Source organism: Nesoenas mayeri (assembly GCF_963082525.1).
Source record: "Nesoenas mayeri genome assembly, chromosome: 2".
NCBI classification, from domain to species: Eukaryota; Metazoa; Chordata; class Aves; order Columbiformes; family Columbidae; genus Nesoenas; species Nesoenas mayeri.
Window position 1 is genome coordinate 27227132 of NC_137543.1, and position 12115 is coordinate 27239246.

Consider the following 12115-nt stretch of genomic DNA (forward strand, 5'->3'; position numbering starts at 1 on the left):
TGAGCAGAATGAAGATGGGACAGACAGATCTCAAACAAGTCCCAGGCATGCTTGGCTGGGACACGTCTGCAGTGGTGGTGTCCAAATGTTGTGTTTTACTGCTGCATCACAGGACTTCCATTTTTTCCCAGGTGTGCTGTGCACAGGGTGGGTAGGCTTTGCCAGATATATCAGGCTTATGCAGTGCATTCTTGAACAAGTCCTTTTCAACCAATATTACCTTGTAATATTGTTCTGCTCTGCATGATGGCAGGTCTGGGCCTCAGGAGTGGTAGGTCTCCACGGGTACTACCTTGTCACAGTACTTCATGGCTTGGCCACATCTAAAGGAAGGAACATTACTGACAGTAGCACGACAGCATTACAGATGAAAAGGCTTTGTAATTTGTCCTCTTTGATGCACTTGTGGGTTTCTATCTCCTAGTTCGTCATTACTGTGACCCACAACCTGTAGTTACCTGCTAACAAATTCTATGATACCCCTCTCAAAATAATCAAAATTAGTCCAATGCCATCTAGGTAGCCATTAGTATGAAATCCCACAGATTTAGGTCACAATTCATATAATTTGGGTGGTGGGGGCAGGTTCTAGTCCTGTGTATCATATGCAGGGTTTGTACTTTCTGTGAATCTGAAGGAAACAAGACAATGGGCTCTTTTAAGTTGGCAATTTTTATTTTTGTTTTTAACGTGTTGGCACAGAAGTAGTAAGTACTGAACAATCAATATAGAGCGTCTTTTAAGCGTCTTTCATGCCTGAATATACATCTGGAACTGTTTGCAGTAACTAAAAGTAAAATAAATGCCACGGCGTATTATACCATACTTTTTTTCATTTAAAAAAGGAAATTGAAAACACACCAACCCTAGAAATGCTTGACATTGAATTGGCTATTGAAATGGTATCAGTAAAGTATTTATATATTCCATATTTTGTTCCATACATCAGATTTCCTTGATGCGTTAGACTTGGAAGGGTGCCATGTGAGCTGAAATGTTGCCATGTATGAAAGACCGCCTTGTTTTAAAAATGGACTCAATAATTTAAGTTACAGGAAGCGAAGTAAATCCGTTTGAATACATGCACATCTCTTTTTGCCCCTGCTCCTGCACATTTTACTTTTGTCTCTTCTCTGTTTGTCTTCAGAAGCTGACTGTGCTCACGGTAAATATCAGTATTCACCTAACAGCTAAATACAGTGATAAAAATAACTCCTGCCATAAAAACTGAAGGAATTACAAGAACAGTATAGTTTCATGAACCAAGAAATCCACAGAAGAAATATCATAATTTAAAGCTGGTTTTACAACATTCTTTAATTTAAAATGGGAAAAATACTTCTGTGGTAAAATCACAGTTCTTCACTCTGTCCTGTAAAAGAGATTCAAGAATGTATATTTCAGATTATTTTTTTAAAAATATAATCCAAAGCAAATGCAATAGATCTCTGCATACTTGAAACATATTTTCTGAATTTATTCTAAGTCTCTCGCTGCACCAGAGGTTTGTGTGTATGTATGGATTAGGACTAGACCATTATTTCACCATCTATCTCCATCCTGAATTGATTTCAGCGAACACTGCAGAATGAATTGCAGATGTCTACTTTTCCCTCTGGTTTCAGCCCCATTTGATCCATACTGGGCTAAGGAGTGCAAGTCTGTCACCGTTTAGAGGGATTTGGTGGAAGAAATCTTTGCACCAGAAAGAAGTTGCTCTTTCTGTATACACAGCCTGTGCTCTGAAACGTGTGATGCTACGGGATCCTGCCTGTATGAAACTTTCTGGTGTGTCTCTGCTAATTCAGGATTATTGCTCAAAATGTCAGAGTCCAACAGGAAAAAAAAAAATCAGAACTAGCTTTGCAAACAGGGAGTTTGGTTTTACACAAAAGCATAAAAACGTTTTGGAATTCAAGAAATTAAGCCATTTTAAGACATGGTTTTCCTTCAAGTTCTTCCAAATTTCAGGCAGAATTCAATGTATATGCCACTTTGTTATAAAACTGGAGCAAATGTACATGAAATCTTACACAGGCAGGATTTCACATGTAAAAAATACAGGTTTTGCTCTTGAGAGATTCTTTGCTCCTCTCCCAAACCCTCATCACCTCTGAATGTACGGATGGCAGAATATCCACAGACAGTTTATGTGAAAAATGTCTTTAGGGGAAACTTGGCTCGTGAATACGATTTAAATACCATTTTGCCTTTAGCTTTCATACCATCAAGCTTTTTTTTCTTTTTGTTCTTTTTGTTCTGCTTTGAGCTCCATCCCCTGAGAGATCTTCCTCTTCAAAATCGAGCTGCTGAGGTTCTCTGTGGTTGTGGGTGGTGGGACAGAGGTGGGTGTAGAGCTGCTGGAGGTGGGTGCTCCCAGCCCCATAGCTCCCTTAGAGGCTGGGGAACCAACTGTGGAGGCAAGGAGTAGGTAAATAGCAGCAGTAAGAGCAGAATGGCTCCTGCAGGAGTTCTGATAGTAAAGAGGGTGGAAAGGTGGGTTGTGAAGGCTGCAATGGAACAGGCTGTTCTCCTGGGCGGTGTGTTGGTCGTGGTGTCTTCCAAGCACATGGAAGATCTCTGCACTTTACACTGTACTTCTTCAAAAGCCCCTTTTCTCACCTGGAGGGTCTCTGCTCTGACAAGATAATCTTGTACCCTGGTTGGAAGTGTTTTGAGGTGGGCTTGAAGGGAGCCTTGTATCTCTTTACAGAAGGCAGGGCTAGGGAACTTACAGACAACCAGAGATAAATCTGTCTGCCTGCGATATACAGTAGCAGAGTAGGGCTTAGGGCTTTGCAAGGGTGACAGAGAGGTTAAGCAAAGGCAAGTGGCCTGCAGAGGTTTTGGGGTTTCTTTGCCCTTAAGATGTCCAAAGGAAGGTAATTAGGAGAATCAAGCCTAATGTCATTACATTTATACAGGAAGTGCAGAAGTCTGTAGGTAATTTCAGTGATCTGCAAACCGGGTGGCAGACACTGTTCGAGGGAGCAAAAAGCAGCTGAGCTGCAGTAGAATGGCAATCTGAAATTGGAGGGCAAAACCAACATGCAATTTCCCACTACCGTGTTCAGTTTAGGTAACAAAACATTGCCAGCTTTTTGGGAAAGACTTCCCCCCTCCAATCTGAGCGCGTTTCTGAAACCTGAACTTTGAAATGCAGCAAAGGGGGGGAGCACGAGCCATGTGGTGGGTTGCAGGATTGGGATCGCTTTTAGTGATCAACAGCTGAATTGGAGGATACAGGCTGTGCCTGCTCCTGCGAGCAGCAGGCTGTGCGAGGAGCTCGATTTCTCGCACTCCTTCTTCCACCCACCTCCATCTCCTCTGTGCCTGTGTCTGCGCTCCCACATGCTTCAAATCTGGGTACCTGGACTGCCTTCCTTAACAGTTCCATGTGAGTGTTAGCAGAATGAAAACCAGATGGACCAGCAGTTCCCACTGTTATCTCCCCACCAGCTCTGGCAAGCCTCCCTTTCTCTCTCCTTTCTTGGCATGGCAGAAATATTTGCCTTTATTTAGGAGGGCTTGGGCTCACTGCTGTGCCTCTTTCCCTCTGTTGCAACATGAGCTGAAAGCTATTTATTCCCTTGTTGCTGAGGTTGGTTGAGGTGAGTGCAAGATGAATTTGGCTATTAAGGAAGCAATTAACATTTCAAGACAAGTTTTCATAGTTCTTTATGTTAAATGAATGGCTTGTTGAAGATCTAGATTTAACTGTTTTAGTATAGTGACATGGAAAGGAAATTTTTCTAGAATTTGTTTAAAAACTTGCTTTTATTTTCCAGCATGTTATAATTTAGTGTTGTTTGATTTGCAAATCAAACCTCACCTGCCTGTGCAGCAGCCTTGCTATTTAAGCTAATCATTTTGGATACTGTTCTATCTGCAGCTTCTGCAGCTGAGGTTTACTAACCTTAGATCAACACTACAGATCCAACAATCCTGTTCTGGGGGTGTTTTCTCTGCTCATCTTCCCCAAACTTGTCTCTAAAATCTAAATGAAATGGTTCCTTTTCCCTGAGAACTGAAACATGGTCTGTAGGCACCTCCACAGAGGGTGAAGATGGCTTCTGTAATTGCAGTACCCAACACACTGCATCTTTGGGACATACTTCCTCACTTTCAGGCAGCTAAAGATTGCTAACTATTATGCATTGCGTTTTTTTTAACTTTTTTGATAATTAAGTGTTCTGATAATTATTTTGAGGCTCCATTTAACATACCCTCCTTTGCTAAATGTGTGCATTGCATTTAATTTCTCTTAGTATCTCTTGGGGCAAATGATATGTGTGATTTGTTGGTTGAAGCCTGTATGTTGTTATTAAGAACACGGAAAGCACATCTCAAAGCAGAGTGACAGAATTTATAGAATGTGACGGGCTTTCCTATTGTCTTGGTTTTAAACCACAGGCTTACATGCTTACCTATTAGCAGCGACACTTACTTGCTTTGCAAAATAGTTTAATGGAGAACAGGAAGACTTGTGTAGGATAATGTATAAAATAAATAACCCTGACCCTCCCAATGGAGGGGTGGACAAGTTTAACTTATGCCCTTTGAAAGCTAAACTTGATTTTACTCAAGATGGCTTGCTAAACTCCTGACATGAGTAAGGAAGCCTTTATTTTGCTTTCAGTTGGTAAATGTTGTCTTGTTTTGCCCATTCTCGATAAATGAAACATAAGGGTTTGGGTGGATTTTCAAAATTTGTAACACAGCGGTGTCCAAAAAGATGTTGGAAGAAGAAGATACTTACTTCTGCATCTTCTATGTAAAATATCTTGCTTATTTAGATCTTTAGCTGCAAAAGAACTGTTGGGTTTTCTGCCTGGTTTTGCCTTTTGTTTGTTTTGTTTTGTTGGGGAGTTATGTTTCTACATATCTTACGGATTTTGAACACTAAACTTGTTCTTAATGTGTGACGGTGAAAACTTAGAAGCCTTTTTAAAAACAACGGTACTTATGTGTGACAGTTGACTTACCATTTTGGCATGTTGTGTTTATTTTTCTGGTGAATGTAAGTATATCCAGAGGCAGGGTAGTAATGTGATCCAAGAGGCCCGCTGTTTAACGCATCTCTCCATGATTACAAAGAGAAGCAGTGGAGAGGGCAGCAGGTGAGATAAAGAAGAGGCATGAAGAGAACTGGATTCAACCAATATCCCACCCAGTATCTCACCTTTACTAAAGAGCTTCAGGTTTTAGTTCTGCAAGAGGTGTCGTAAGGGAATTTGTTACCTTCTTGTCTCTTCATCTGTTTCTTCCTTCTGAGAGCCTTGAAGGAAGGCAGCATTATTGCAGCTCCAGGAGTGCTTGGGAGGTAGCATCTGCACATGCTAGAAATAAAAACAAAAGATAATGTAGCACCGCTACAAATGGGGCCTTACCATCTGTGTTACACCTTCTTAAGTAAGGTTTAGATGGTATAATTTGGGCAGAGCGTTCTGGAGTAGATAATCAGGTGTAATCTTTTGCAGCAGATGCTGAAATGGCTCACTTCTTGTATTAGCTTTTAAGTTTTTTGTTGGAGCGGGTGTGCTTGAGGAAATAAACCGGTATGTTCCTGTGGTGTGTGTTCCAGATCGCACTGAGAAGCATTCCACAATGCCAGACTCACCTGTGGATGTGAAGACACAATCCAGGCTGACGCCTCCAACCATGCCACCTCCTCCTACTACCCAAGGAGCTCCAAGAACCAGTTCATTCACGCCCACAACGTGTAATTAGACTTATTTTCTTCCCTTTCCTCCTTACTCTTTCTGTTTTGAATCTAAGAAACCAAAGTACGTGGAGGGAAACCTGCATGACATGATGGGAGCAGCATTCACAGTTGTACTGCAATAATTAAGCAAAACTAAGATCACAACAGATTAATGCATCTTTAAGGTATTAAGACATTCAGCTCAGAGTTGTGTTGTTATTTCATTGACAACTTGGCCACAGTGCTAGAGAGTAGTGAGTACTAGTTTCCCATGTACTTACTGCTCAGATAAGCCCTTCTCTGAGAAGTACAGAAAACCACTTTCTCCTCTTTTCTGCCATTCTGTTGTTTAAAGGATCCCATTACCTTTTATATAGAAACTTCAGGGTGTTTATGTTTTTAAAATGGGGGTAGTAAATGAAGAAAATACTTAGCTTCATCCCACTTATGACTGAACAAAGAATTCTGATTTAAGTGCTACATAATGTCAGTTAATATTGATATACAACAAAAACTAAAGGCCTTTTATTATTTTATCTAGAGTTTTCTAGTCTCTGACCACTTCTCTAAGTCACTTGGGGCTGCATGTCTCAGTTTATCGATGTAAACAAACAAGAAACTACTAGTCTTGATGGAATTACTCTGCATTTGTATCAGTGTAACTGAGATTTGAATCTGGCATGTTGTCTGGACTATTCTTTTCACAGCCATGAAATTATCCACATTTCTCTAACCAAGATCTAGCTGCAATTTTTTTGGTCTTTTTTATACTGCCTTGTAATAGTATAAACATGAGAATGTGTTTACATTTCACATTTTAAATAAAACATTTTTAGAACAGTAGAATACATATGCCTAAACAGAATGAAGGCAGCATCTTCTATTTGTCTTGCCTATGCCTGTTCAGTCCCTTTCTGTCTGTTAAATGCCTTATTTAAAATTCACCTCTGTGCAGAAGGCCAGCTGGAGGCCTTTGTACTGCTTATCCTAGGGAATCCTGTCCTGATGATTTACTTCGAACTTAAACAGTGAGGAGGGTTTGTGCCAGCTATTCACATAAACTCAAATTTAACCCAGTGACCCAGATCCTTCGAAGACTGGTCTATTTTGCTCAAGTCCACCACCTGAATCCTCCTAGGAGCTGCTCCAGTCTGAAGTTAAATTGTTCCTAGGTTTTTGCGGGATGGGCCTGTTACAGATCAGGCTTTCCAGTGTGATGCACTTTGCACAGTTCAGGATAATCTTTGGCAATCATAAAAGGAGGAGGACAACGTTCTTCTTTAATCACTCTTAATAGTCCTCACTCAGATGATTTTGAATGCTAGGTTTTTTTTGCTTGAGTTCAGCACTTTGGAAGGTGTTTGAACCGTAGCTGGATTTTTGGGGCTGTTTATATGAAGACTTAAAGTCTAAAAATCTCTTAATGTTAATTGCCTTCACCCTGTCAGATTTTGAAGTCTGGCCTTAGTGTTTCCAACTTGGACGGTAAACAGTCACTTCTGTTGGAGTGTCTGTTACATTTGTTATTACTACAGCAGGAATGCCTCTAGGCCAATAAGATCATACTGGTTTTCTGGTCAAGAGTAAGCTTGTTTTTTTTTTTTTATTTTAGACAATTAGAACCTCTTGACAAATATTAGTTTGAAATTTTAAATGCTAAATTCTGTTGTATTAATATCATGGTTTTGTTTTAGAAATGATGTAGATCTTTGTCACTTGGAAAATGCAAATGCTATGAAGAAAGAAAAAAAAATCATTAATATGGGGTGGACTACTGGATTAAAAAAGTTTTAGAGAAGCTGCATTTGGGGGAGTATTTCTATATTTCTCTTGTTGTGGGAGAAATTCTACCTGCCTCTCTCCTCCTCATATTGATCCTAGGTAAAGAACTCTGCTTTTCTGTGCTTTCCTGATCATAGTCCCAGGAGCCCCTGCCCAGACCAGTCCCTTGCAAGTGACTGAGTTGTTGGGTGGTGTCAGGCTAGAGCATGGCACTTTCTTATTCTTCCCAGTCCTCAATTACTAAGTTCATGGTATGATGACTTTTGGCCATGCAAGTTCCTTGCAATCACGATGTGTTGGTTTACTTGGATATCTCACTTAACTGCAGCGCTCGGAGAGCATGGCTTGGAGCTGCACATGGAGCTGGACTTGCTGAGGCCAGCTTTTTTCTATTTCTGCTTTTTCTTCTTCTTGCTCTCCTTGGCCCAAGCAGCTAGAATAGGCAACCAAAAGCTAGGATAAAACACAAGTAGAAACTAGATGACTGTTCAGATAGCCTCACTAGGGCAAAAGCTCCTTCAAAAGTATTGTGGTAGTGATTTAAATATGGTAATAGAGTAGTGATTTCAACCTAGTAATAGGTGTTCACCCTCTAAAAGGACTTGCTGCTAGAGAAAGTGGCAATAGAGAAAGGGATATTTGGCTTCAGAGAGGCAGGTCATTAAGAAACATGGAAAGTTGCTAGCTTACCATGGTTATGCTTTTAAATAGGAAGCAGTTTAGACTAATACTCCTATACCTTTTGATTGTAGACAAGTTCTTGATTTTTGATGTTTTTTGGGATGCCTTCTGAGTGACTTCCCAAAAATAAATCAGCATATTTCTGGAGGGCAGTGCCTAGCTGAATACGGCTGCTGCTGCTGAGCAGAGTCGTGTGCTGTGTGCCCACACCTGGCAGTGCACTGTACATTCTCATTTCTAGGGAGCCATCCTTTTTCTTGCCATTTGCTGTAATTTTGGCGAGGCAGACTCAAACAACCTCAAGACAGTGTGCTTGACTGGTGCTGTTCCAAGTAACCTGGGTGGAAAATGATGTCCTCAGTTTGATTCTCTTCTGGAGTGTGGAAAAGAATCCAACTGAAATAGCTGCCAAAATCTGTTTGTTGTTGTCTTCAGTATGTCTGTATGGATCTCGTTGCCATAAATTTTGAACACGTAGTACTCTAGATAGTTATTCTCACAGAAGCCCTGCAACAGAAGTGGAATACTTTCCTATCCTTGTTAGAGATATGGTATTGCCATATGAAAGTTGAGTGAGAAGTCTTCTGGGCTCTAACTTCATGCCCTAGCTGCAAGGCTTCAGGCCACAGTGAGCATGGATGGCACCATTTGTACCTGCACACACAACTCCATGTGCTCCATATGTTAGCAGCTAGGAAATCTGTATCAGAAAAAAATAACCTTCTCATTTGGTGGTGTAAGGTTGAAACGTGAAAGTCCTGTTTTATAAATACAGCTGTCAGCTGTGTGTACAAAACACAAGTAAAAATATTCAGAGATAAACTGAGGCTTCATGAAATATGTCTGCACATTTTTTTTTCTACCCCAAAGACCAATTTTTTTAAAAAAAAATTTATTTATTTATTTATTTATTTATTTTTTTGGGTCTTTATCATACATGCACTCATGCTCTTTCTCTCTGTTCCTCCTCTCTGTTTTAAAAATCCTCAGGCAAAAGGCTGGTATTCAAGTGATGCTTTTCAGGTCCGGGAGCACTTTGGGGGGGGCTGTGTGAGAAGCAGCTGCTGTTGCTTCCAATCCATACACCGTTCAGTACCAGCTACTTAGAAACAGATATAAACTGCAGAGTGTTGCTCTGTCAAAAGGCTTATTATCTTTGATTGTTCAACTTAATTAATTTTGAGGTCAAGCACAGAAAACATAAGCTGATGGATTTTCCCCTCTGTCTTCTTTCTCTCCCTCTTCCTCCCCTTTCTGTTTTATCCTACTCTCTCTCTTTTTCTTTCAGTAACCAATGGCACTAGCCATTCACCAACAACGTTAAATGGAGCTCCATCTCCTCCTAATGGCTTTAGCAATGGGCCATCCTCTTCCTCTTCCTCTTCTCTGGCTAACCAGCAGTTACCGCCAGCTTGTGGAGCTAGGCAACTCAGCAAACTGAAGAGATTTCTTACAACCTTACAGCAGTTTGGCAATGACATTTCACCAGAGATTGGGGAGAGAGTGCGTACCCTTGTGCTAGGACTTGTGGTAAGCAAAAAACCAATAATATAATAACTGTGATCTTTTTCTCTCCTTTTCCTTCTTTTATGCTTTACGTGTTTATTATATAAAAGAGTGGGTCACATACACTGCCTATATAATGCTTTAGGGATACCAGACTTGGAAGAATGAAGTGCTGGCTCTTGCTACTGGAGCTAACATGAGTAACCTGACTAACTTCCCGTGAGTGGCAGCTATTCCCAGCTAGATACAGACTTGACTCTTTTTGCCAGTATAGTATTATACTGTGATGGTGTGAAAGGGTTTTCGCTCTATACTGGCAGCACCCCTAATGTAGACATTCCTTGAATTATATGATGTAGTAAAATATGGCTTGGCTTGCTTAGCTTAGTTGGCTGGGGAAAGGAGAGTGCCCTATATATATAGTGGTAGGATAGTGCTTAAAAGAATGAGGGGAAGATTATGTTTGGACCGTGGTTACACAGTGGAAAACCTTTTCTCAGTATTCATTGAAACCAACAAGCAGGGACCTGACAGGGCATTGCTGCTAGTAATGTCACCTTATTTATAAAATTATCTATATGTGATTATATGGCCGAATGATTATTTCAGCCTTTTCTCACCTACGTATGTCAAGTTGGGCTGCTATTTGCAGACACACTGTTGTGAATCTGAACCATGATTCTTTTTATGCCCAGTAAAGCCCCCTCTCTTCCAGACGTTGTTATCTCCTATGTATCTCCTTCATATAATTAGATGTACCAGGGAAAAATGCTGTTGTGGTGCTCTAATTTACATCTGTTCTGAGCAGCTGCAGTTGCCATTGACTTCATTTGGAGCAAAGACTGCCAGCACTTTTGAGTACCAGGGCTCAGGTGTCCTGTGCTTGTATCTTCTCAAAACACTACCTGACAGCAATGGGTACTCCTTCACTCGAGTCTGTGTCAAAAGGAACTTTAATGTAGGCAGTGTAACTTCAGTAAGCCCTACTCGTCATTTGCTTCCATGCCCAAAATGCTTGTTTAATTTGGTTTTCATTGTCACATGGTTCTTTGTGGAAAGGGGAACTAGTAAGGAAACTAAAGACAGCTTTGAGACCATCTACCTGCCCTTGATTGTACTTGCCCACTGCTAATTACTGTTGATTTCTACCTTAATCTGAGCTCTGAGGAGCAAATTAGGTTATTTTCCTTGGGAATATCCACATATGTTATTCCCTTGCTCAACCCTGTGCAGCATGTGGTCTTCATGGCTATGTCCTCAGCTACAAAGTAATGACTTTGCTACATAGCTTAGAACACAGCAAACAATCCTCTTTATAAGTACAACAGGCAGTTTTCCTCCTCAGACAACAAGGAATGTGCCTTTAAAAAGTGTAATTTTTTGTGTGTGCGTGTTAATTATAACTTCTGCACTGGGAACAAAATTACAAGAGGCTCCAATAGAACATTAAATAAAAAATGTTAAAAAGCAGCTTTAACCGATGTTTGAAATGTGAAAGCATTTCCAAGCTTGGCACCTGAGAGCTTAAACTGTACTGTACGCAACAGGCACTGAATGTCTGAGATGCTGGTGGTTTCCTTTGAGTATTTTAATAAGGTAATAATTTAATATGTGGCATGCTTTTCTTTATCCTCTTATCAATACCAAGAACGAGTTATTAAGCAATTTCAGAGTGCTTTGGTTACTGTTTCTCTTGCTAAGTGTTTTCATTATTTTGTCACCAAGGCAGAATTTTTTTTCTCAACAGAATTCTACTTTGACAATTGAAGAATTTCATTCCAAACTGCAAGAAGCTACCAACTTCCCACTGCGACCTTTTGTCATCCCATTTTTAAAGGTATTGCACAGTTCAGTGATCTGGAAAGTGTCTCAAACCATATTGTTGCTAGGTCACAGATGTGTGTTATGGTTTTTCTTTTTTTAAGAGAGTCAGGAAAATGAATGATATTTAAGGGCTTTTTTTGATAGCTTAGTGCATGGAGCTACAATCAAGTCCATGGTTTGAGGACCATTTCTGACTATTCATAAAAAGTGTCAGTTACATAATTCTATTATCACTGTTGTTTGTTTTATATTTTTAGATTCTAGGTATAGAAGCTTTTACAAACTAAGTGTTGGGACTTGGTTATAAATATAAAAATGTCACATGCTTGCAAAAAGCTGGAGTTTTGCAACCTTTGCATGATTCATAGTAGGGGCATGTCAGGAATTCCTGCTACCAGCCCTTTTCTAAAGTGCTGCTGATCATTAGTACATGATGAGATTGTGACACTCTGCCATACAATCTTCTGATTCCAGCCACCAGTACAAATGTGGTGTCTTAAGAAGGCTGGTGACTGCGTCTGCTGGTTTATGCTTATGCATCGTGCGTTAGAAATGAAAGATAAAATCTAATCTAAAAGTCAATTCATAAAATACAACACAGGATGTTCAAAACAGGAA

The 12115-nt window shown here is 40.2% G+C and overlaps 1 protein-coding gene across 2 annotated transcripts in view; it reads left to right on the top strand.

Annotated features, from left to right (window-relative positions):
- The window catches only part of RUNX1T1 (RUNX1 partner transcriptional co-repressor 1), a 109762-nt gene that overhangs the window by 56870 nt on the left and 40777 nt on the right, over positions 1-12115 (top strand). For both annotated transcript variants that reach the window (XM_080340154.1, XM_080340153.1), the window contains exons 2-4: positions 5585-5722; positions 9456-9697; positions 11421-11510. In XM_080340154.1, the coding sequence (XP_080196280.1) occupies positions 5585-5722; positions 9456-9697; positions 11421-11510 (470 nt within the window). The remainder of the gene's footprint in view (positions 1-5584; positions 5723-9455; positions 9698-11420; positions 11511-12115) is intronic.